At 36.9% G+C, this 25,857-nt stretch overlaps 1 protein-coding gene across 4 annotated transcripts in view; it reads left to right on the top strand.

The window, feature by feature from the left end:
* Positions 1 to 25,857, top strand: part of TMEM87A (transmembrane protein 87A) — a 44,355-nt gene that overhangs the window by 11,898 nt on the left and 6,600 nt on the right. For 2 of the 4 annotated variants that reach the window (XM_013055447.2, XM_013055446.2), the window contains exons 7-16: positions 5,566 to 5,683; positions 11,420 to 11,481; positions 12,247 to 12,430; positions 13,657 to 13,756; positions 15,999 to 16,092; positions 17,063 to 17,134; positions 19,614 to 19,722; positions 20,689 to 20,747; positions 21,498 to 21,601; positions 25,764 to 25,837. In XM_013055447.2, coding sequence (XP_012910901.1) covers positions 5,566 to 5,683; positions 11,420 to 11,481; positions 12,247 to 12,430; positions 13,657 to 13,756; positions 15,999 to 16,092; positions 17,063 to 17,134; positions 19,614 to 19,722; positions 20,689 to 20,747; positions 21,498 to 21,601; positions 25,764 to 25,837 — 976 coding nt within the window. Of the gene's footprint in view, positions 1 to 5,565; positions 5,684 to 11,419; positions 11,482 to 12,246; positions 12,431 to 13,656; positions 13,757 to 15,998; positions 16,093 to 17,062; positions 17,135 to 17,748; positions 17,818 to 19,613; positions 19,723 to 20,688; positions 20,748 to 21,497; positions 21,602 to 25,763; positions 25,838 to 25,857 lie in introns of all 4 variants that reach the window. The other 2 variants (XM_004751190.3, XM_004751189.3) reach the window with 1 other exon arrangement.

Raw genomic sequence — 25,857 nt, 5'->3', positions numbered from 1 at the left:
GAGGGGGACAGTTATGATCTGTCACAGTTGCTGCTGAGTGCCTTTGATGGTGCCTTGACTATAGGATCCTATATGAGGATGGACTAGGTCATATAAAAAGATAAGACCTGGGAAAGGAGCTTTTCAGCACCTGCCAGAGAGCTCTGCCACTGGGTTTGAGGGCAGCTCCAAACCGGTTCTGTTTTTTCCAGTGGCTGCCAAACTGCTCTTTTTCACAGCCATTATAGTTGTGAGAACTTTGGTTTTAAGGTGTTTGGAAGAGTGACGTGGGATTAGGATGAACAAAAACACCACAGGCTTGTTTTTCTTAAAGACACCCAACTGTTTTTCTTAAGGAAACGCATTTAGGGTTGGCGCAAGTTTTTAGCTAATTTCTGGACTTGGCAGAAATGTTGATTTAGATCATTTTGCCCATGTTCTTGTTGCTTTTGGGGATAAGTATCTTTTCAGAGGTCCTCATTCTGCTATTCTGCTATTCCCCCCTTTCCCTGCCCCGATTTATAGTTTATGGAATTTTAACCTAAAGATGAGTTTGGCACTGCAGACTTCATTAAAAAAATTTTTTTATCTTATTGCTAATCTGCATATATTCACTATCAAAAATTTAGAAAACATACATAAATGCAAAGAAGAAATAATCATCTAATACTACCACACACTGTAGAGTATAAATATATTTATTTTATAATCTTTTGTCTCTGAACATACTTCTATTTATTTAATAATGGGAATCCTACAATATATATCACGTTGTAGCGTTATTTTTAGCTTGGCAGTATAACATGTACTTCCTTCCAGTTTAGTAAATACTGTATGACATCATTATTTAGGTCTCTGCAGAGTATTTTTTGTATTCATACATTGTAATTTGTTAGCAAATGATCCATTGTCAGACATATATGTGTTTCATTATCTTGCAATTTTAAACAGCACTTCAGTGATTAATTTTGAATATTTAAAAAAATTTGTATATTCTGGTTTCAAAAGACTTCCATGTTGGCACATGTTGCTTCTATACACGTAAAAGTAAATCCCTTGTAATTTTATTTTCTAGCAGTTCAGTGTGATTACACAGAAGAGATATTTACTGACCAAAGTGAGATTATGTTATATATACTGCTATATAATTTTTTGTTTTCACTTACTAGATTGGTACATTGAGTGCTATTTCACTTTTTTAATGGTTGCATACTTTTTCATTTCACCATGATTTTTATACTTAACTCCTGATTGATGTATATTGTTTTGTTTCCAAATTTTCCCTATGATAGATAAGGTCCCATTCCTAATGTACTGCTATATCTTTGTGCATACTTCTTTTTTTTAAAGTAGGCTCCACACTGGGGCTTGAATTCATGACTCTGAGATCAAGACCAAGTTGAGAACAAGAGTAGGAAATGCTCAACTCACTGAGCCACCCAGGTACCCTGAGCACATTTATTTTCTTAGCCTAAATTCCTAGAGGTTGAATTGCTGGTTCCAAGTGTATGCACAATTTATAATTTATAAGTTCTTTTTTAATATTTTGTTCTATTTGTTCTATATGTTCTATGTATATTTTGTTCTATATGTTTATATTTTATTCTAGAGAAAAATAACAGCAATTTATTGTCCTAAGAAAAGAGGATTGAGTTTCCCTCTGTGCTCACAATGACTGTTATAATTTAAAACAGATTTTATGCAGTTTGTCAGATTAAATTATTGTAAATTGTATTTATAAAAAATAATTGCTGAAGCTAAACATTTATTTGTATGCAGATAGGTTGTAATTGTGCTTTTATTCAGTGGCCTTTTGTGTATAGCATTTTTTATGATTTTATTTTTTAAAAGATTTTATACTGTATTTTATTTTTATTTTTTTTATTTTTTAAGATTTTATTTATTTATTTGACAGAGAGAGACACAGCGAGAGAGGGAACACAAGCAAGGGGGAGTGGGAGAGGGAGAAGCAGGCTTCCTGCCAAGCGGAGAGCCCGATACAGGACTCTATCCCAGGACTCTGGGATCATAACCTGAGCTGAGGGCAGAGACTTTAGCCCACTGAGCCTCCCAAGGCTCCCCTTTAAATATTCTCTGCATCCAACAATGGGCTCAGACTCAGAACTCGAAGATCAAGAGTCACGTTTTTCACCAACTGAGTCAGCCAGGCACCCTCTGAAGTATAGCATACTTCTAAAATTTGCTCAAGGCTTGAGCCCTGTTCCTAGTGATTAAAGCTGGCTGGAAGATGACCCTGATGAATATCACAAGTAATATTTATTTAGAGATATTTAGTCAGATTATAATAAAAAGTCAGAGATTTATCTGTCCTTTGATCATTCTTCCTGAAAATTGGACCTAAGAGGAGAATACTTTAATAATACTATTTTTATTTATTTAAAAAGATTTTATTTATTTGAGATAGAGAACGAGAATGGGGGAGAGAGAGAAACAGACTCCCCACTGAGCAGGGAGCCCGACATGGGGCTTGAGCCCAACACCCTGGGAACATGATCCAAACTGAAGGCAGATCCTTAACCAACTGAGCCACCCAGGTGCCCCTAATAATTCTATTTAAAGGGTAATCACAAGTTCAGCACCTCCTCCTTTTTTTAAAGCTCTGATAAAACAAGTTTTTTAGACAAAGGGGCTTTTCTCTGTCTTTTCTCCCTAAGAAGTATTAATGTTTCTATTCAATTTTATGGTTTGATTTAAGCAGTAATGTGATATATTTACCATTGTAATGTTTTTTAAATTAGTAGATTTCCTTTTTTAGAGCAGCTTTAGATTCGTAATACAATTGAGCAAAAGGCAGGGGTCCTACATAGCTCCTTCATAAACGCAGACTCCCCCTCCATCTTGCACCAGCCAGTGTGACACATTTGTTACAGTTGATGAATCAACATTGACACATTGTTACCAACCAAAGTCCATAGTTACATTAGTGTTAGTTCCTTGTGTTATTTGTTTTTAGTCAAATGTAAAGTGACCGATATTATAATATAGAGAAAAGTTTCATTGCCCTAAAAATCCTCAGTGCTCCCTCTACCTAGTCATCTCTACTTCCCTTCAAGCCCCTGGCAGTCATTGATTTTTTTCTTTAGAGATTTATTGATTTATTTATTTGGAAAGGGGGGGGTTGTGCAGAGAGAAAGGGTGAGAGAATCTCAAGCCAACTCCCTGCTGAGTGTGGAGCCCCACAGGGGGCTCAATCTAATACCCTGAGATCATGACCTGAGCTGAAATGGAGAGTCAGATGCTTGACTGAGCCACCCAGGCACCCTGATTGTTTTCTGTTGTTGTTTTACTGTCTCCATAGTTGTGTATTTTCCAGAATGTTTTATAGTTGAAATTGTGTGATATATAGCCTTTTCAGATTGGCTTCTTTCACTTAGTATTATGAGTTTAAGGTTTCTCCATGCATTCTCATGGCTTGATAGTTCATTTCCTTTTAGTGCTAAATAATTTTCCATTACTTGAATGTATCACAGTTTATTTTATCCATTCACTTTTTTTTTAAGATTTTATTTATTCATTTGACAGACAGAGATCACAAGTAGGCAGAGAGGCAGGCAGAGAGAGAAGAAGGGAAGCAGGCTCCCCGCCGAGCAGAGTGCTCGACACGGGGCTCGATCCCAGGACCCTGAGATCATGACCTGAGCTGAAGGCAGAGGCTTCTAACCCACTGAGCCACTCAGGCGCCCCTATCCATTCACTTCTTAAAGCACAGTTACGAAGGAGCTAATTAATAGTAGTACCTATCATACATAGTTGTTGTGAGGATTAAGCACTATAATAAATGTTAAACCTGTGCCAGAGTGCCTGGCATATAGTTTAAGATTTCTTTTTTTTTTTTTTTTTTTTTTTTGTGGGGGGCGGGGGCGGGGGGAGGGCAAGATTTCTTTTTTTTTTTAAGAGTTACTTATTTGACAGAGAGAGACACAGTGAGAGAAGGAACACAAGCAAGGGGAGTGGGAGAGGGAGAAGCAAGCTCCCTGCTGAGCAGGCAGCCCAATGTGGGGCTCCATCCCAGGACGCTGGATCATGATGGGAGCCAAAAGCAGACGCTCAGCAACTGAGCCACCCAGGCACCCCTCTTTTAAGATTCTTAATTGGTATTATGTTCTTAGTATTCTGAACTAGACTTTAGACTTGTCAAAGCCTGGTTACGAAGTCAAAACTTGGCATATGGTTATTTTTACAGGCTCAAAATAATGTATATCCCAGGGTTAGATGGAAACTTTGTCAAATCCTGGAATATGAGAATTAATGAGTCCCTTCTGAAATTTGTAAGAGGCAGTTTTAAGGTGTATAGAATTAATACCAAAGCAGCTTATTCCACCAAACTAAGTTTTATTGGTTAATGCACACATAAGTTCAGGGAAGATTCAGTTAATTATGGGTAAAGGACATGATGTACCTATAAGTTTGAGGCTTTAAATTTTTCTCATAAATAACTCCTTAATTTTGTCAGAAAAAGGCCTTCAGGCAGAAATAAAACAATATGTGATTCAGTATGGCATTTATGTTCTTAAGTTACTAAGATAACCTAGTAAATGTATTATAGTTGTAGAATCATTTAATCTACTTTGACACTTGTGATTTGGGCATGGAAAATAATTTTTGAACTCGTTTTGGCCTTTTTTGGGTTGTAGGATAATTTGAACATTTGAGAAAACCTGTGGCTCCACAGGAAAACACATAAATATGTAAACTCTGTTATCCACTTTGAGGGGTTTTATAGATCGATGACACTTACCCAGAGGTGTCTGGGTAAAAGTTTCTTTTAATTTTAAGACCAGAAGATAATAAATTGTAAGTCTAAGCAGTTGATACCTCCTTTCACACAAGGAAGAAGCCAGTAATTTTCTCCTTTAACTTTGTGTTTTAGTATTGTGTTTGTGAGGGTCCATAGTACGCTAGTAAGTATGACAACAAATCCTTTGAAAGCTTTTTGCTTGGGCTATGAATAACTGGTCTTGAAACGGATTCTTCCCAAATAACTTGTTCTGTATACATGGAGGCTGTTACCTCCACTTCCTTTACTTTGACAGACAGTGACTCCACATAGACTAGCCATGATTTAATTTTTGATAAAAATGTGAGTCCTTTTCACTAGAAATTCTGGTAGTTTTGAGAAGGATATTGAACAAAGGAAATTAAATTCAGGAGTTAGTGTTTATAATATAATTCACTGTCAACATCATGGGTATTTTTTGTTTTGAGGTGATTTAAATCTCCTTACTTTATCTATATAAAATATAACCAAGTATCCTAGCATGGCTTAATGCAACATTCAATTTAGTGATATTTAGCTGAGGTTTTCCTTGTTAAAAAAAAAAAAATAGGTTAAATACATGATTTTTGTGTATAACAAGATCTAAAATGTCCTGTCATATAATAATTTGTAGTCTGACATACTTTATGCAGTATAGGCCCGTTTGTTCTGTTGTACCTGCTGTTTTAATGAATGAAAGTAAAGAACTCAGCTATGTTTTTAGGCACCTTCTGGAAGAAGATTTTCATATTGACACATGTTCTTAGTTCTTAAGACTTGTAGATTTGATGTCTTTTTTTTTTTTCCAGGCAATGCATGATCCACTGAAAACTTGGCAAGATGCACCATACATTTTTATTGTACATATTGGCATTTCATCCTCAAAGGAATCCTCAAAAGAAAATTCACTCAGTAATCTTTTTACCAGTACGTACATTTTGTTCCTTTGTACCATTCATATTATCTAGTTGTTTCATGTGTGATCAGTAGTGTAAAATTGCTGTAAGGGAGGGAATAATTAAGAATGTTTGTTGTGAGTGTGGCTCAGTCCATTAAGGGTCCTGGGATCAAGCTCCTGGTGGGGCTTCCTGCTCAGTGGGGAGCCTCCTTCCCCCTCTCCTTCTGTCTGCTGCTTCCCCTGCTTGTACTCTCTCTCTCTCTCTGTCTAGCAAATGAATAAATCTTAAAAAAAAAAAAAGAAGTAGAAGAAGAAGAAGAAGAAATGTTTTGTGTACCAGACAGAGTTTCAGGCACTTTACTTATGCTTTCTTGTTATGTATTATAGATACCAGATTTCATTTTCTGTCATTTGATCCTCCTGCTTTTAAGATTCTTTTTTTTTTTTTTTTACATTTCTATATCATAATAATTTTATTGGTTGTCCTATCAGTTTTTTTTTTAATTTTTTATTTTTTATAAACATATATTTTTATCCCCAGGGGTACAGGTCTGTGAATCACCAGGTTTACACACTTCACAGCACTCACCAAAGCACATACCCTCCCCAATGTCCATAATCCCACCCCCTTCTCCCAAACCCCCTCCCCCCAGCAACCCTCAGTTTGTTTTGTGAGATTAAGAGTCACTTATGGTTTGTCTCCCTCCCAATCCCATTTTGTTTCATTTATTCTTCTCCTACCCACTTAAGCCCCCATGTTGCATCACCACTTCCTCATATCAGGGATTGGTATTTGTTCTCAGTATTCTCAACTTGACTTGTCATAACTTGATTACCAAGTGAAAACTTGGAAATTTATGAATTTAATTGACTTTGTTAAGTTTTTAGTGTCTCAGTTTTTCTTAGTGTTCTCCTTTCTGTTCTTACCCAGTTCCTGGAGTCATCGCCTCTTGGAATTTTGTGGTCACTTAACTAACCAGTCTTATTTTCTTTAGTTTCTATTTTATGTTTCTTCCTCCTTTGCAGTTTTCTTCCCTCCCCTCCTTTCTTGAGTAGAATATTGAATGAAACAATGATGATGATCATCCTTATCTTGTTACTGACTTTATTGGCACCCTTAGTGCATTTTACCATTAATTGTTTTCACTGTTGACTTTTCAGAATATTCTGTGTTTGGTTAAGGGATTTTTTTACCCCCCTCATTTACTAAGTGTATTTTTATGCCTTTTTTTTTTTATTATGGAGAATGAGTGCTCAGTTTTATCAAATGCTTTGATTATATTAATTAAAATGATCATGTAGATTCCCCCATTTTTAATCTGTTAATGTGTTGCATTATATTAACCAATTTTTCTAATGTTAAACCATCCTTGGGAGCACCTGGGTGGGTCAGTTGGTTAAGTGTCTGCCTTCAGCCCAGGTCCCTGGGATTAAGCCCAGTGTTAGGTTCCCTGCTCAGAGGGGACTGCTTCTGCTTCTCCCTCTGCCCCTTTCCCAATCATGTTCCTTCTCTTTCTCTCAAATAAATAAATAAGATCTTAAAAAAAAAAAGGAAAAACCCATTCTTGAATTTCTGAGATGCCAGTATTGATCTTGATATACACACACTTACACACATTATATATATATATATATATATAGCTGACTTCTGTTTTATACAATTTTATTTGGAAGTTTTGCTCATTGTAAGATGGGCCTATAATTTTCTTTTCACATACTGTCATCTATGGGTTTTGGCATCCAGATTATACTAGTCTTATACAATGAATTGGAAAATATCCCCTATTATAAAATTCTGTAGAGTAGTTTTTGTATGGGTAGGATTATCCATTTTTTGAATGTTTTGTAGAACTTATTATAGTGTTTTGGCCTAATGTTCTTTTTTTCCTCCTCTATATAGATTTTAAAAGACCGATTAATTTTCTTTTTTTTTTTTAAGATTTTATTTATTTTATTTGACAGACAGAGAGCACAAGCAGGCAGAGAGGCAGGCAGAGAGAGGGGAGGGAAGCAGGCTCCCTGCTGAGCAGAGAGCCTGATGTGGGGCTCGATCCCAGGACCCTGGGATCGTGACCTCAGCCAGAGGCAGAGGCTTTAACCCACTGAGCCACCCAAGTGCCCCTAATTTTCTTTTTTAATAGTTATACTTTTTTTAAATTATTCTGTTTTTATTTGATTTTTTTTTGTTTTTAAGAAATTGTCCGTATCATTCAAGATTTCAGATTTTATTGGCATAATGAGTAGTATTTCTTTACCAAAAATCTGTATCTGTAGCTTTTTTCATTCTTTCTGCTTTTATCTTCCCTTTTTAACTTTTAAAAAAACTTCGTAGAATTATATTTTACTGTATTTTTATCCCAGCAAACCAGCTTTTATTAGTTTTCCCAACTGTGTCTTTCTTTTTTATTTCACTATTTCTTTTGTTTGATTCAATTTAAAATATTTGGTTTTTGTAGATTGTTGTGTTGAATGCTTTTAATTCCCAAACCAGAAATGGGTCTTCTGCTCTATAGTTATATGGGATATAGCAGTTCTAGGTAAACCAATGGGTTACCTTGCATACTTTCTGGACCCAAGATGTAGGGGTATCCTGTATTTCTAGGCCCATAGCTTTCTTTTATTTTAGATAGTTTTTTTTTTTTTTTAAGATTTTTTTTATTTATTTGACAGAGAGAGATCACAAGTAGGCAGAGAGGCAGGCAGAGAGAGAGGGAGGAGGAAGCAGGCTCCCTGCTGAGCAGAGAGCCTGATGCGGGACTCGATCCCAGGTCCCTGAGATCATGACCTGAGCCGAAGGCAGCGGCTTAACCCACTGAGCCACCCAGGCGCCCCTCTAGGCCCATAGCTTTCTAAAGAATAATAGTCTAAAGCAGCAGTTGCTAGCATTTACTTTCAACCTTCTTTCTTGGAAAAGGATGGAAAAGAAGCCCTGTTCCGTTCCACTTCAGCCTCTTCATGCATTAAATCTGGCTCTGCTCCTGGTTTTCCTTAGACTCCTACTAATTTTGGTAATCCCATAAGAACTGCACTCCTGACTACCATAGCTTGCTTTTCCGGCCCAGAGTCAAAATGACCATAGCTTCAGTGTCATACACTGTTCTGAGTTTCTGTTCAGTTTTGATATTTGGAGGTATATATCTTATTTTTGAACTTACGTCCTTATTTTGTTTTATCCATCCATTGTTTGGAGATAAGAAGGTACTTTATTTTTATTTATTTATTTTTAAAGATTTTGTTTATTTGAGAGAGCAAGCACGAGAGAGAAAGCATATGTTGGGGGGTTCTCTGTCTTGCTTTCCTACTTTCTCTCCCTTCTAGCTGGTTTTCTGCGGGCTGGTAGAAAACACTTTATTCATCTTTTTATCTCCTCTTTTTTCTCTAATGCGTGTCACATAGTAAGTGCTTAATAAATTTACTTTATATTTTGGCATAGAGCAAGCGTTAGCCAAATTTTCTTTCTTTCTTTTTTTTTAGCCTTTTTTTTTTGAGTTAGGTAATAACTGAGACTTTATTAATAAAGGCTACAAGTTCTGAGTTCTAAATGTGCTAGTTCCCCAATAGCATTATTTATGTAGGAATTCTAAGAAACAGAAACATTACATTAATTCACCATTTGAGGAATGGAATATAGAGTGGAAATTTCTGTATTAGCTAATATGAACAACAAAAAAAGACTTTTGAAGGGAAATAAAACTGTACATTTTCTCATTTTAGGAAGGTGCTTTGCTATTTGATGAAGTTATAGAGTCTCAATTTTATAAGATTACAATTAAGCCTCCATGACATTGGAAAACATAAACCAGAAAATGTTAGAAATCTGTCTCCAGTGTTCCAGGAATTTCTGCACAAAACCCCAGTGTGCATGCAACTGCCCTGACCTACTTCTCCCATGATGAAAAACAGAATTTACAAAGTGCTTAGCATAGAGTTTCTTAGAAATAGGGAGATTTCCCCAGGGTCCTCACAGCAGCAAAGAAGCTTTCAGATTATGTAGGCTCTCCCACTCCAAGGAGAGTCTCCTGGCCCCCTCACTGTGGACCATCACAAGCTGAAGCAGAATCCCTAGAGAAATCTAAGAACTTGATAATCTTGGATAGTAGGTATTCTTCTGGATGGAAGGCTCCTGTTTCCTTCCTTTTCACATCCCAGACTGCTTCTCTTGATTCAAAAACATGATCAGGTCTGGCTTTGACACAGTGAGACCCAAGAAGAGGGGGTTTCCATAGTTTTCTAACCTCACATCCCTGTATAGTTGCCACTGAGTGTGGTTCAGGCATCCCCACTCCTTCTGGGAGAATTCTGTGGTCACACCCCTGAATGTCAGCAGTCCCTGAGAACTAGCCATTTCTTCTTTTGCTTCATCCTCTAGATTCTTTCTCACAGGGTATTTGTGGAAAAATATAGCCAAATTTTCTTAAAGAGCCAGATAGTAAATGTTCTCTCTACTACAGCCACCCAGCTCTGCCATTGTTGTGTGAATTTGCAACCATAGATAATATGTAAGTGAATGGATGTGGCTGTTTCTCAGTGAAACTATAAAAAGTGGGTGACTACATTTGCCCATGTGCTGTATTTTGCTGACCCTTGGCGTAGAGTAAACAAAGGATACAATAAATATTTACTAATTATTTTGTTTCCTATTTATTAAATTAAGAAGGTGTAGGTTTAAGAAACAACGTGCTTAAAATTTTTATGATTGCTAAAATCATAAAATCAAAAGGGTGCTCCTTTTGTTCATATGAATGTTGGATTGGATTTACTTTCTTTTTTTGGTTTACTTTTAATAATCGCATGTTCCTTTTGCTTGGTAAAAACTAGGAAATTTTTGTTGACTAGGCAATTGTAGTCTGTCATCACAGACTAACACTTCTCACTTAAGTATTTATCAATCAGAACTAAGATAGTTTTATCAATCACAATTTTAAAAGTCGTAGTTTTGCTTCAGTAAGGCAGATCTTTCTTTCAGATTTTTATTAAATACTTTGTAAAAATTAACCAGTTTGTTGTTGTTATTAAGTATTTAATGAGAATTAAACATTAATGTAGCAAAGTCCCATAAACTTGACGTAGGTAAAAAAAGTAATAAATAGGAGAATATAGGTAAGGTTAGATAGAAGACAAAGAGAATAGCAGAATGAAGGAATGAAATCCTATACTTTTCAAAGCACATCATTGATGTATTGTAAGGAAAAGTACATATGAAATACGTTTGGAATTTAGAGGAGCCGGGCTGTGGTTCCAGTTGGGGTTTATGGAAGAAATAACTTAAATCTAGTCTTTTTTTTTTCCAGATTTTTTAAAATTTATTTGACACACATAGAGGGAGATCACAAATAGGCAGAGAGGCAGGCAGAGAGGGGGGAAGCAGGCTCCCCAATGAGCAGTGAGCCCGATTCAGGGCTCAATCCCAGGATCCTGAGATCATGACCTGAATTGAAGTCAGAGGCTTTAACCCACTGAGCCACCCAGGTGCCCCAACTTAAATCTAGTCTTTCCAGGATGTGTGTCTGGGAGCGAAGGACTTTTCCACTTCATATACTGTCGGGAGCAGGAGTATGGAGGCCTGTCTGGGACACAGCATGAATCATGAGAACACCTCAGGAATTTCAGAGAGCTCTATAAATATAATATTCACCAGAATTGAAATGGTTAAAAGTAAATAACCCAATGGAATTTTCATTAATTTCACCAGACAAATCTTATGCAATGTTTTTGTTTAATTTCTGCATCCTTAACATTAATTTCGAGGACTGTGTTTTTGGCAGTGACTGTTGAAGTGAAGGGTCCCTATGAATACCTCACGCTTGAAGAATATCCTTTGATGATTGTAAGTGAACTTATATTCTTACCCTTAACATTACATAAGTTTAAGTTGAAAGATTGTTCATGTTTTGTGTTAATATTCTTTCAAGAATTGTTCTGAACGGCTCAGAAAACACTGCTTTGTAGTTTTGTACTTCTTACTAAAATATGACCTTGAGAGTGTCAGTAGATGACTCTGCCTCCTCTCATCTGTAGAATGAAGAGTTGATGACTTGTGGAATTTCAGAATTGGAAAGTACCTCAAAGATAATTTCAGATCTCATATTCTGTCTAGAATTCAAAGTGGGGAACTTCTTACCTTCCTGTAGTTTCTGATTGCATTTAAAGTAACTAAATGATGACACTTCATCGTGTGTGTTTGTGTCTATTGGAATAGCCTCACTGTTTTCAGATTTCCTTTCTTCATTTCTTCTTTTCCCTTTCATAGTTTTCGCACATTGTGTTTCATTGCCTTTAGATGTATCTTCACCCTGCCATGTCTTCTTTGCTCCTTAGTGTTCTCCTTATTTATGTACTTTTAGATTGTGAGCTGAAAGACACTTTAAATGCAGAAGAACAGTTACTCTTGATGATAGGTCCTTAGGTAGTTTCTCTCTCTGCAAGAGGAGATGATTTTTTTGTGTTAGTATTGAACTTCAAAGAAATGAAATAATTACTCTTATAGTAGGAGGTAGAATATATATATTTTTTATATAGTTTAGGACTGAGTATTCTAAATTGGCTCTTGGCCCTAATCCTCCTTTTTATTTCTTACCCATTTGGATGACAGTTTTTCATGGTGATGTGTATTGTATATGTCCTGTTTGGTGTTCTGTGGCTGGCATGGTCTGCCTGCTATTGGAGAGATCTCCTGAGAATCCAGTTTTGGATTGGTGCTGTCATCTTCCTGGGAATGCTCGAGAAAGCTGTTTTTTATGCAGAATTTCAGAACATCCGATATAAAGGCGAATCAGGTATGTAACCAAAGAGTGTTCGCCTGTCTTATGAGTGATTGGCAGGTAAGACGTGAGTTTTCCTCATGTCGGCAGTCGTTAAGTGGGTTTAACTTTTCGGTTTCTTAATTATTAGAATAACTTAAGCATAATCACTTGTAACTTTTGTTTTTAATCTCGTAATTTACGGGTTCAGTGATTTAAGAGGGAATTGTGCTGAAATAGATTCACACAAGTTACAGCAGCAGTGGCCATTTTGGATAAGATTATCACCATCGCTGCATCTCAATTGCCATTGATTTTTTTTTTTTTTTTAAAGATTTTATCCATTTATCTGACAGAGATCACAAGTAGGCTGAGAGGCAGGTAGAGAGAGAGAGAGGCAGAAGCAGGCTCTCCACTGAGCAGAGAGCCCGATGCGGGGCTCGATCCCAGGACCCTGGGATCATGACTTGAGCTGAAGGCAGAGGCTTTAACCCACTGAGCCACCCAGGCGCCCCTCAATTGCCATTGATTTTTAAGGTACCATTATTATATTATCCATCTAAGGAGAGAAATAAATACTGCCAACTTAATAGTAAGATGCCATTGACCTATTTTGATTTCAGAGATTTTAAAATATGAGGGAGAAGTACCTCTAAGAATTGGTTAAGCACAGTAATACCAAGAAAATGGGAGGGTGTTTATGGTTCACTGAAGTAAATAGCTAATGACGAATTATTTTGCTGAAATTTTTTGTGATAGCTTTGGTTCTCTCTTCATTAGACCATTTGATTATGAATGATGATTATTGTAAGATTACTAATTAGAGCTTTCCCTATCTTTGAAAAGGCTTGAAAGTAGTAGATGTGAAAATAATTTGAAAACTCTGTGTGTTTGTGTTTTGTGCTTTTCAGTGTATATGTATTTTTTCAATCTGTATTCCCCAGTTTTTAAAAATGGGAGAAAAGTTCTGTAGGTGTTATAAACTATGTAGGTGAGGTATTCTGCTGAGGTTTTAGTGAAGTGGGGTTAGGGAGGGAAGGTGATTCAAGCATACCCAGACTGCTATTCACATGAGCAAGGTAAGTGAAATCAGCTTGTGTACTTAGAAGAATTGCAGGAGAGGTATTTTCATTGAACAGGACTAATCCCAATGCTTATTCTGAAGAGCATTAGTTATCTAGATAGACATTCTGGTTCTAGAGTCACGCCTTTTCCCAAACCTAGATTATAGCACTCTTTCTTTCTTTCTTTCTTCCTTATAGTCCAAGGTGCCCTGATCCTTGCAGAGCTGCTTTCAGCAGTTAAACGCTCGCTGGCTCGAACCCTGGTCATTATAGTCAGCCTGGGGTATGGCATAGTTAAGTAAGTATGGACTTTTTATATGGAAGAACATATTAAAACACTGATTAAATTGAAACAGTATTGTAGGTTCCTGTTGTAATTCTGAAAGAATTGATATAAGAAATAGTTTGCAATAAGACAGGTTTCTAAGAAATGTTAAGTGTTTCATTTCACTTCTGAGAACTCGAGCATTTGTAGGAAAATCAGCAATGTAGTGAATGATGTTAAAACATCAAATTTTTAGGGTGAACTTAGAGTGACTTTTAATCTTCCAAAATGTTTTTGAAATCAATTTTTTTATGAGAATGTCACTCGGTCTGAAAAAAAGTCTGAAAATAATTTATTTTTCAAAAATTTTATTGAGTGCCTTCTGTATACTAGATATTATTCTAGGTGCTGAGGACACAGCAAGTAAACAAAAGACTTGGAGTTTACATTTGTGGAGGGAGGGGACAAAGATACAGATAAGTGAGTAAATATCTAATATGTCAGTGGTAAGTGCTATGGAGCAGATAAAGCAGAGGAAGGGTGTAGAGAGTGCTAGGCAAGAAGTGAAGCATATAGTTGTAAATAGGGTTGCCAAGGAAGGCTTCACTTAGTGACATTTACACAGAGATCTAAAGGTGGTGTGGGGGACCATATGTATACCTAGAGGAAGAGATGCTGAGATGTGGTCTGTATATATTTTGAAGGTAGAGCCAATGGAATTTTCTGGTAGATCAACTGTGTGATGTGAACGAGAAGAAGAATCAAGGATGATGCCAACTATTTTGGTCTGAACAATGAAAGGATGGAATTTATAAGTTAGGGAGAATCTTAGGTGAAATAAGTTTGGAGTAGAGGCAAAATTAGGAGTTCAGTTAGGTAACCAAATGGGGAAATAAAGAAGAGAGAGTGGGGTAGAGATATGAATTTGGGAGTCATCAGGATATATATGTTTATCTAAAACCATGAGAATGGAATGCAGTCACTGAGGAAGTAATTGTATATAGACGAGATCAAAGGACGGAGCCCTTGAACATTTTCAGTTACTTAGAATTCAGTGAGGTGAAACAGAATTAGAGGAATTTGAGAAGGTTTATTGTGGTGAGAGGCAAACCTGAAGAGTTTCACGGAGGAGCGATTGTGTCAGGAGGGTTAAATGATGGCCATTGGGTTGAACTACATGGAAGACATAAGTGACCTTAATAAGATGGTTTAGGGAAATGCTAGGATAAAAGCTTTACTGGAGTGAGTTCAAGAGAGAATAGGAGCAGAGAAATTGGAACTAGCTGGGTATAGAGAGCTATTTCAAGGAGTCTTGCTTTAAGTGGGATTGAAGAATTGGGTTTTAACTTTTTAAACTTATTCACTGGAGGGAGATTTGTTTTCAATGGGGTTAGGGAAATGGGGTGAGTTTCATTTTTAAAAATTATTTAATTCATTTAACAAATATGAGGGCCTACTATATGCCAGGGCCTAGGTTTCAAAAATACAACAGTGGGGAGAAAAATCCTTGCCCATATGGACCTTTGCTAGCATATAATAAAAAAATACAAGGACAAATACTACTTAGACTTAGGTAGACATGATTTAAGGCAATGCATCTCAAACTGACAGTGCAGTAATGAATCACTTGGAGATCTTGTTATCAGTCAGAATGCAGATTCTGATTGAATGGCATCTTGAAGCATAAGCTGCTTGAAAGACTTCATATTTTGTTGGATTCTGAGCTTACAAATGTACAGTTTATCTAATGGGTTGCAATAGGATATTTGCTTATATCAAAACTTTTAGATTTGGTAATGGTATTGTGCTAATGTATTTAAAAAGTCCTTGTTGGTTAAAAACATGCTGAAATATATACAAGTTAAAGATACACTATCTAGGATTTGCTTGAAGATAATATGGGAGGATAGGAAGTGGATAGGATTTGCATGAGGCACAATTGACTATAACTTAGTGGTTATTGGGACTAGATGTTGGACATAGAGGGATTCATTATACTGTTGAATGTTTCAGAAGTCTCTATAATAAAATGAGTTTTTGTTTTTGTTTTTGTTTTTTTGATACAGTAACCGGGAACCAGATCTAAAGTTCTAGTAGTTATTAACTTGGTTTAAGACCATAAGTTCTTCGGAGTTTTTTTTTTTTCTTATGTAGATTAAGTATGTCTGACTTCCTCTGTTAAGTTATTGACCAGTATTTTAATTAAGTGATTGCTTTTAACTTATTTTGGAGTTTGTGGCATTGATGCTCAGCTCTTTCTTTGCTTCCTGTTTAGGCCTCGCCTTGGAGTCACTCTTCACAAAGTTGTGGTAGCAGGAGCCCTCTATCTTTTGTTCTCTGGCATGGAAGGTGTCCTCAGAGTTACCGGGGTCAGTACTGCTTAATCTAAGTATTTATGATCAGTTCAAATAACATTGTTTTTGTCCTGAGAGGGTGAATTGGAAAAGTCTGTGGACTTCTTTACTATTTCTTCTAAATCATTTGTAACTCTGATTTTCAAAATGTATATATAATTTAAATTTTCTTTTTAATCCATTAGAACTTCATAAGTTTAATGAGTAACTAGGAATGAATGCTTTCCCACCTGTCCACAAATTGCTACTTACTCATTGCCTCCTCCCAGACAGTGGGCCCTCATTCTTGTATAAGTGGCAAAGATTATAATTTTGCTTAATAATACACTTTTTAAAAAGATTTATTTATTTGAGAGAGATAGCATGTGTGCATGCTTGTTGAGGAGGGGCAGGGGAAGAGGGAGAGAGAATCCCATATAGACTCCCAAGGAGCTTGGAGCCTGATGAGGGGCTCCATCTCATGACGCTGAGATGAGGATCTGAGTCCAAACCAAGAGTCAGATGCTCAGCTGACCGCCCCTCCAGGCACCCTCTCTTTTTTGTTTTAAAGTGATAGTGCTCTTTGCTTAATTAGTACTTGAGTTTCAGAGGCTTTTCTAAAATGCAACTAATTGTTTCACTTTATTCTTGAGAATTATAAAATCATGCTCTTTGTCAGGAAGGGAAGCCAAAGCACTAAATATAAATGATAAATTTTGTCAGAGTTGGATTAATGTGAATGGTCACTCCAGCTGGATTAATAACTACTGGGCATTCTAGTAGTTATTTATTTAAAAATCACTGTCAGCAATAACCCATTAGATTCAAGGTGGTAAATGCTATAAACTTGACTTAGTGAGCTCAGTAAGTTTTGTAATAAATTACTCCTTAAATAAAACATTTTATGGATACATACTGTTTTTCAGATCACACTGTCCTGTATGTAATCTTCAACTTTTAGCAACTCTAACCCTCTGTCAATTTCCTTTTCTTTCTGCTGCTGTAGTATTTTTCTTACTCATTGGCTCTGATAGTAAACCTGGCCCTCTCAGCAATTGATGCCTGTATTATTTTATGGATATCCTTTCAGTAATGCCCTGATGTCTGGGTAATCAAGGTTATATAAATAGCATCTTATATATATAAACTCGTGAAACAAGTGGCATAGTTTCGGGGACAGATACTTGCCTTACATCTTATTTTGGGATGTGCTCTTATTTGTAGAATTATATTGTATTACAGCTCTGGAAATTATAACTATGTATTAATGCTGCAGTACTTTGAAATATGAGAAGGGTCTTTTTAGACTTGTAGCCAAAAATCACAGCGATGGGAGATGATATGATGGGATTGGGGCTTGTAACACCAAAGCTTTTCAGTGTGGTCACTTCTTAACATGGACCTTACTTAGCACGCTAGGAGCTCTATGGTGATTGCCTTGTATTAGTTAGTAGCACGTCTTACTGTATTGAGATGGTGATCAACAGTTTGTATGAAATGCTTATAGCTGTGTATTCTGTGTGATTGTCAGAAAGGAAGAATGATAAAGGTACAAAGTATTATTCCTTATTTTCTTTCAGTTCAAATGCAAAATCATTCTAGATGATTATGTAAATGCGGGGTCATTTTCTGGTTTCTTCGCTGTGCTCTCTAGACATCTTTTTTTCACCACCTTTTTTTCTTTGTCTGCAGGCCCAGACTGATCTTGCTTCCTTGGCCTTTATCCCCTTGGCTTTCCTAGACACTGCCCTGTGCTGGTGGATATCCTTCTCATTGGCTTGTTTGATGGCGGTCCATTTTCTCCCCTCGGAGTTGGGTTTCCATTGATCTTTCTGCAAATGGTTTTTGCCAGTTTCGTTGATCACTCCTTACTTTGGGGAATAGGGTATTTTCAGTCTAACAACATGGGGGCTCAGGTAAGCAGTTATTTTGTTTTTAATTTTAAAAAATTTCATCAAGAGTTGGTGACTGCAGCCTGAGAACAAGATAAAAAGCTTTTGGCCTTTTCTTTAAATGAGCATTTCACTTCGATTTTGGATTTACTTGTGTATCTCACTTTGTGTTAGAATCACTGGCTGCTGTGGTCCTGCTCTTTCTTTCAGCCTTCCAATTAGTAAATGCTTTGAAAATTATGTAAATATTTTGATTCTTAAAATATGGTTTCAGGAACTGTATGAGGTTGTTTGACTCTCTTAAAATTCTAAGTAGATTTAGCAGATTTTACCCTTACGTAGTAAGTGTTTTATACCCTCATTCAAAAGCTGACTTGGGATTATTTGAAGATGTCACTCTTTGAAATAAATCTTGCTTCATTTACAGGAAAAGTCAACCAGCAGGTAACAAACAAGCTTCTATTTGAATAATCTTGTCTTCCTGCTTTTCAAGAATAAACATTTGTTTATTAGGGACTTGGCCTGTTGGAGGAAGGATTCAGGTTTTTGGAGTTTTATCTTTTGGGGATTTTTAAAAATTTATTTTGTTTTTTTAAACAGTTGGGCAGTTGGGCAATATTATTGCCCAACTATGTACAGTTGGGCAATATTATTGTCCTGATGGACTGTGACTATTATGAAAGGCTGAGTATAAATAAAATTGCAATTTTGTGAATTTGAGGGGATTTTCATATATCAAAAATACTTGAAACTGAAATGTCCTGCATCCAAATGGCCAAAGCTTTTCTAGGTCAGTATCTTTGTGAACCTCTACTATGCATATTGAGAGGAAAGGAGAGGGATGAGACCATACAAGAAGATGACCTGATAATTAGGTAGCTGCGAGGGCTCTGTTGAAAGAAGGCAGGTGTGAGCTTCAGCTCACTTGCTTTCATATCTTCTCCTCATTTTGAAAGTTGAACATAAGAGCAGATAATTGAGCAGAGTCGTGCAGCGGAAGCGTGCTGGGCCCATAAGAGCAGATAATTGCGTATAGTAGTCATTAGCTGTCCTCTATCTGTGTGCAGCAACTTATACTTGAGATAATGACTTGAAAATAGAGAGTTGTTGCTCTTGAGCCTGCCTGTGGTTCTCAGCCAATTGTAATCATATGGTAATTCATTATAGTTCATGATGGCAGGTTGCTTAGCATGACACAAGGGGACTGAGTGTAGAACTCTGGGAGGTTGTAGACATGAGTGTAAGACTCTAGTCTGGATTAGCTAGGGCACCATTACCTCGCAAGAAAAAAGGAGATGATGATAACTCCTGTTGCTTTGCCTCTTACTCATTTTTATTTCATTTTTCTTCCATTTGCTTCTTTTTCTTTGTTTCTCTAGAAAGTTTACTACCTTTATTTCTCCTTTATATTTTTCTTCTCTTCTTTTTTCTTATCTTTTGCATTCTCATTTTATCCGGGTTATGTCTTCTCTTTAAGTCTCATTGAAAATGAAGACTTTCTAACTAATGGTGGGGTTGGAGTGTTTATAAAGTTGAGAGGAAGAGCTGTAAGGCCTGGCATCCATGGCTCTGTCATTATGACCCAAGATCCTTAAAGAAATGTAAGGGTTAATTTACTAGCTTACTGTTTTTTTCTGAATGTTGATTTCCTTGACCTGCAAACACATATTTATTAGCTTGACTCAAACAATGAAGCTGTTAAAACTTCGGAGGAACATTGTAAAACTCTCTTTGTACCGACATTTTACCAACACGCTTATCTTGGCAGTGGCAGGTAAGTCAGGACTTGCTTCCTGCTATTTAAATGCATTTCCTTTAGAACTAAGATTCTTAACCTGAGAGGCCGTGGATGGGCTTTCTAAAATTACATGGAAAGTTTTGTGTGTTTCACATAGGGAAGGAGTCTTTCACTATTGTCGAATTCTCGAAAGGGTCTTTGGTTCTAAAAAGTTTGACAACCATTTATTTTAATAGCTGAAAATCAATTACATATAATTTTAACTCTCCCTCTCCTGTCTCCATTCTTTTTCTGAGACTTTCTTCTTTTTTTGAGGCAAATTAGCATTAGTGTCATATAGCATTTAGATTTCTTTTAGAAGACATTAATATTTGCTTATTTGGTTTTATTGAAATAAAAAATTTTATATAGATTTTAGATCAGTGTACATTGCTGTTGTACTGCCTTTATATATGTCATTAAACATGCATAACATATATGTTATGCACATACATTAGGATAGACTATAGCCCACATAAGGGTAATTTGCCTGCCTTTTTTAACTTGTGTATCAGGAATAGAGAGGTCTGGCCTATGTTTGGAACCAATAATTCTATTTGTCTTACAGTCATTTTATCAACCTTTTTCCATCTGACCAGGCAAAGAAAAATTAATGTTATACGAAAGAGGAAAGGGAAAGCAATCATTATTGATAATGCTGGAAAAAGCCATGTTTCTCACATCTTCTTTCCCACTTCTGAGGATTACTAAAGTAGTGCGATAATAAGTAATACTATTCTTTAAGTATAGAAAGTGTTGACAAGGGTACACATTGTACACTTTGCTTATAGCAGTTGTTAAGTAAATTTGTGTTGAATAAATGTGTTACAATAAGTGAGAGAAAATGATTGTGATATATTGGGAGTTAGGGATGTGTGAGATTCCACTTGATGAGAATCAGAGAACGTTTGAGAATAAAAACTAACATTCGTATTCTGACCAGGTTTTTCCATTTCCTGTTAGCATCTATTGTGTTTATCATCTGGACAACCATGAAGTTCAGGATAGTGACTTGTCAGTCGGTGAGTTGTAAACACATGCATTTATGAATAGTGTTTTAAAAAATACACAGTGGTGTTAATGATCGTGGTAAAGTTTAAGAGATTAGGGCTAGATCTCCAGTCTAAGGGTTAGAATGCTTTCCTCCTCCTAAAAATATTTTGTATTATCACAGTGCTTTGGTATGGTAGGTTTGTTTTGTGGATTTTTTGGGGAGAAAGGACTGACTCTGTATCCCAGTAGTGGGAGAGAACATTATAAATGATATCACAGTTTTTCATAACCCAGTTTTGGCCTTAACTAAAAATTGTTAGCAGAGTCCTAAACGTTAAGTGTGTATGAATAATGCTAATCTGAGCAGAAGCCATGTACTTAAGAATTGAGCATTGACTGGCCAGTAACATTTCTTAGGAAGCTAGAGCTAAGCTGTTAAAAATAAATAAAAATGAAACTCTTAAAAAAAAAAAACCACAATGTTACTTTCTCTTACCTTGTATAAAAACCTTTTCCTAAATATTCTCAGAGCTATAATGAAGTCTTAATGAAGTGCTCCATTCAGTTGGTGCCTTTTCTTGAGCAACAATAAAACACTTCCAGGGAAGAAACTGTGTTCGTTCATTTTTTATTCCCAACACTTAGCACACTGCCTAGCACATAGCAGGCTCCTAGTAAATGTAAGTTGAATGAATAAATAACTGATTCTTGTTCTATGCCAAGGGCTTTGTGAAGAGTTAAGATTATGTATAAAAATGTACTTCTCCCCCTTTTGGTAGGATTGGCGGGAGCTTTGGGTGGATGATGCCATCTGGCGGTTGCTGTTCTCTATGATCCTCTTCGTCATCATGGTTCTCTGGCGACCATCTGCGAATAACCAAAGGTTCTTGACACTTCTTATTTATATTGCTAACCACTGAATGGCCTTGTCATCTGTTTAGGGGTGATTGAATGGGTGACAGTGTCAGGGCCTTGTCAAAGTATAAAGAGTATTCACTGGGTCTGGAATCCAGTGAATGGGTTCCTGGGTTCCTGCCCAGCTCTCCTATTTGCATTGTGATTTTTGTCATGGTGCCCTGTTCCACTTCCCTGGGCCCTCTTCATATAATGGGAGGGAATTGAACCAATTCGTATGAGGTATTTTTCAATTCTGACATCTGATAATATATGAGTAAATAAGAGTAGATAGATAGTGATACTTGTAATGAAAGTCTCACCTGTCTAGCCTCAGGAAGGAAAGAATAATTTTTATAGCCAGTAACCCAGCTCACTTTGTAACAATAGGGTAAAATGAAAACTTAAGTGACAGACTTTGGAATTAAAAATATATATGTGAATTTGCTTTGTGCTATTGGCAAATCTCAATTATTTAGGAATTGACTGTCTTTATTCTGTGTATATTCACGTCTTTGGCATGCCCTTCCTTTTGTGTTTAGACAGTTAAGAGCTTATATTACCCAACCATATCAGCAAAGAAGGAAAAGGATGAGGTGGCATAACTGAGTGGCTAATTTTATAATCAGACATACCAATAAAATACTTAGACAATAAGTAATATCTTTTTACCCCATGAAAATAGCCTCTCTTTTTATTCATTTATTTTTATTTTTTTTAAAGATTTTATTTATTTATTTGACAGAGAGACAATGAAAGAGGGAACACAAGCAAGGGGAGTGGGAGAGGGAGCAGAAGGGTTACTGCTGAGCACGGAGCCCAATGCAGGGCTCGATCCCAGGACCCCAGGATCATGACCTGAGCCAAAGGCAGATACCTAATGACCGAGCCACTCAGGCACCCTTAGTGTGTCTTTTTAATATACCTATGTTTGTGTGTTTTTTTTTTTTTAAAGTTAAAAAATAGAGTAGGCTTGGGACTATTGGGGTGAAGGGTATGCACATTTGTAATTTTCAAAGTATTAAAGTCAGAGTGCATTAAATAAAATCTGAAACAAATTGTGTATGTACTGATAATTGTACGAGAGGAGTTCTCTCCTCTTCCGTCCTATATTCCTGTTATTCTGTTTTTGCAGATCTGGCAGATGAGAATATTCACTGTTATTTTTTAAATGTTACATTTAAGGCTGAATTACTTTTTATGGCTTTTATGTGTTTATGGTCATTTAGTTCACCTGACAATCAGCTTTTTATATTTTGAGTTTTTTTAAATCAGCTTATTGATCAGTTTGTATTGATTTGTAGGAATTCCTTATATATTTTAGATATCAGTATTTTGTTCTAAGCATTCCAGATATTTACTTCTCGTTGTTGATTGTTTTTGAACATTTTAATGGTATTCTTGGCTATAGAAAATTTTGAAAGTATGGAGTCAAATTTGTCGGTATTTTTTTTTTCCTTCATGTATTGTGTATTTTATGTCTTGTTTAAGAAACTTTCCTGGCTTGAGGTGAATTCTGAAATTATAATTTTTTTCAAAACTTCACAGTTGAACTTTCATTCATCAAGAATTGTTTGACTGTGGGTTCTCTGATTTTTTCTGTCCCTCTGATCCTGAATCAGTAGTACACTATCTTAGTGTTAGTAGTACACTGCCTTACTGTTTACTGTTATGTCTTGGTATGTGCCCTCCCCTTAGTCTTCTTTTTAAAAAAATACGCATTGTTACTGGATCTTTGCTTTTTAATGAAATGTTTAGCTTGTTTGTTTAATTCTAGGAAAACCTTTATTGATTTTAATTGGAATTTAATTAATAGGTTAATTAGGGAAATTATATATATTTTTTTAATCCTTGAATATGTTACTGCTCTACCAATTTTAGTCCTGTGCTTTAGTCATAACTTTTATTGAAATATTTTTTAAAAGATTTTTTATTTATTTGATAGAGAAATAGGCAAGTAGGCAGAAGTAGGCAGAGACGCAGGAAGAGAGAGAGGGAGAAGCAGGCTCCCTGCTGAGTAGAGACCTCCCCCCCCCACCATGTGGGGCTCGATCCCAGGACCCTGGGATCATGACTTGAGCCGAAGGCAGAGGCTTAACCCACTGAGCCACCCAGGCGCCCCTTTTTATTGAAATAGTTAAAAAATGTTATGGCTCTTATGGATGCAAACCACCACCACCCCACCTTTCTTTTTTTCTTTTAGATTTTATTTATTTGTCAGAGAGCCCAAAGCAGGAAGAGTGGCAGGCAGAGCAGGTAGAGGAGGCAGAGGAAGAAGCAGAGGAGCAAGGAGCCAGGTGCGGGGCTCCACCCAGGACTCTGGGATCATGACCTGAGCCGAAGGCAGGTGCCTAACCAGTTGAGACACTCAGGCATCCCTGGATGCACCCCCCCCCCTTTTTTTTTTTTTAAGATTTTTATTTATTTATTTATTTGACAGAGATCACAAGCAGGCAGAGAGGCAGGCAGAGATAGAAAAGGGAAAGCAGGCTCCCTGCTGAGCAGAGAGCCCGATGTGGGGCTTGATCCCAGGACCCTGGGATCATGACCTCAGCCGAAGGCAGAGGCTTTAACCTACTGAGCCACCCAGGCACCCCTGGATATACCCTTTTAAAATAATACATGTAGCTTTGGCAAAAATGTAGGAATGTTAATTGAATTTTTTAAAAAAAATTATTTATTTGTTTATTTAAAAGATTTTATTTATTTATTTGACAGAAATCACAAGTAGGCAGAGAGGTAGGCAGAGAGAGAGGAAGGGAAGCAGGCTCCCCACTGAGCAGACAGCCGGATGAGGGACTCGATCCCAAGACACTGGGATCATGACCTGAGCCGAAGGCAGAGTTTAACCCACTGAGCCACTCAGGCGCCCCTTTGTTTTTAAATTTTAAGTAGCCCCATACCTGATTAGGGTTTGAACTCATGACCCTGGGATCAAGAGTCACATGCTCTATAGGCTGAGTCAGCCAGGACCCTTTGAATGCTATTGATTTTTATATATTTATCATACCCATCAACCCTCCTACATTGTTTTCTCAGTTCTCTCTCTCTCTCCTTTTTTAAAGATTTTATTTATTTATTTGACAGACAAGTAGGCAGAGAGGCAAGCAGAGAGCGAGGAGGAAGCAGGCTCCCGGTTGAGCAGAGAGCCTGATGTGGGACTTGATCCCAGGACTCTGGGATGACCTAAGCTAAAGACAGGTGCTTAACCAACTGAGCCACCCAGGTGCCATATTCCTAACTTTTAAAGAGGTGGGGTTTTTTTGTTGTTGTTGCTTTTTAAATTGATGAAAGGGAGTTTTACAAACAAGGTAGAATGAAAATAACAGGCAACAGTGAGTACAGAGTGAGTTCAAAGCTAATGCTTTGTAAGAATTACCTATCTGGGGGCACCCAGGTGGCTGTCAGCTGAGTGTCCTGACTCTTGGTTTTGGCCTAGGTTATCTCAGGACTATGGGATTGAGCCCTGTTGTGTTGGGCTTCATGCTCAGTGGGGAGTCTGCTTGAAAGTTTCTCTCCCTCTGCCCCTCGCCCTACTTTCTCTCTCTCAAATAAATAAAAATTAACAAAAAACGGAATTGTCTGTCTGGCAGCTGCTTTGCTGAATCTGGTAAGGTAAGATGAGGCCTTCATCTTCTCAGCTCCCCACTGGGAAACAGATTTTTAAATCACCTGGTACATATAAGGTCAGGTCTTCTGTCTCTTTACCCCAGATTCAAAGGCTGCGATATTAAAGCACATGAGAATTTACTTCCCTCTGTTTGATTATATATGCTTATAAATGCTTACTATGTGTGAGGTATTATTCTAAGCATTTTTTGAAATGTTTACTTTTTTCAGAACACCTCTGTGAGTGATGTTTCATTATCCCCATTTTCAGATGAGAATACTGAGGCACAGAGAATGAATAACTTGTATCAAGTCATAAATAGTACGTGGCTGAGCCTGCACTCATCAGTGTGATGCTGTCCTGCTTCTCTTGCTCGTATAGGCAATCGAGCTTTCTGAAGGGGAAGAGTTAACTTCGTTTTCACTGAAATAATTTTATGAATGACTCATTGCAGTTTCAGTAGTAAAACCTATAAAATCTAGTTAGTGGACCATTTTTTGTAGTTTTCTAAGTTTTTTCCTTCTGTTCTATCTTTGGTCAGGTTTGCCTTTTCACCGTTGTCTGAGGAAGAGGAAGAGGATGAACAAAAAGAACCTATGCTAAAAGAAAGCTTTGGTAGTGATAAAATTTTATTT

The sequence above is a fragment of the Mustela putorius genome, unplaced genomic scaffold, assembly GCF_011764305.1.
Source record: "Mustela putorius furo isolate JIRA1106 unplaced genomic scaffold, ASM1176430v1.1 tig00003898_pilon_pilon_pilon, whole genome shotgun sequence".
NCBI classification, from domain to species: Eukaryota; Metazoa; Chordata; class Mammalia; order Carnivora; family Mustelidae; genus Mustela; species Mustela putorius.
Note: the sequence above shows the minus strand (reverse complement) of the source record. Positions and strands in the feature narration are given on the sequence as shown.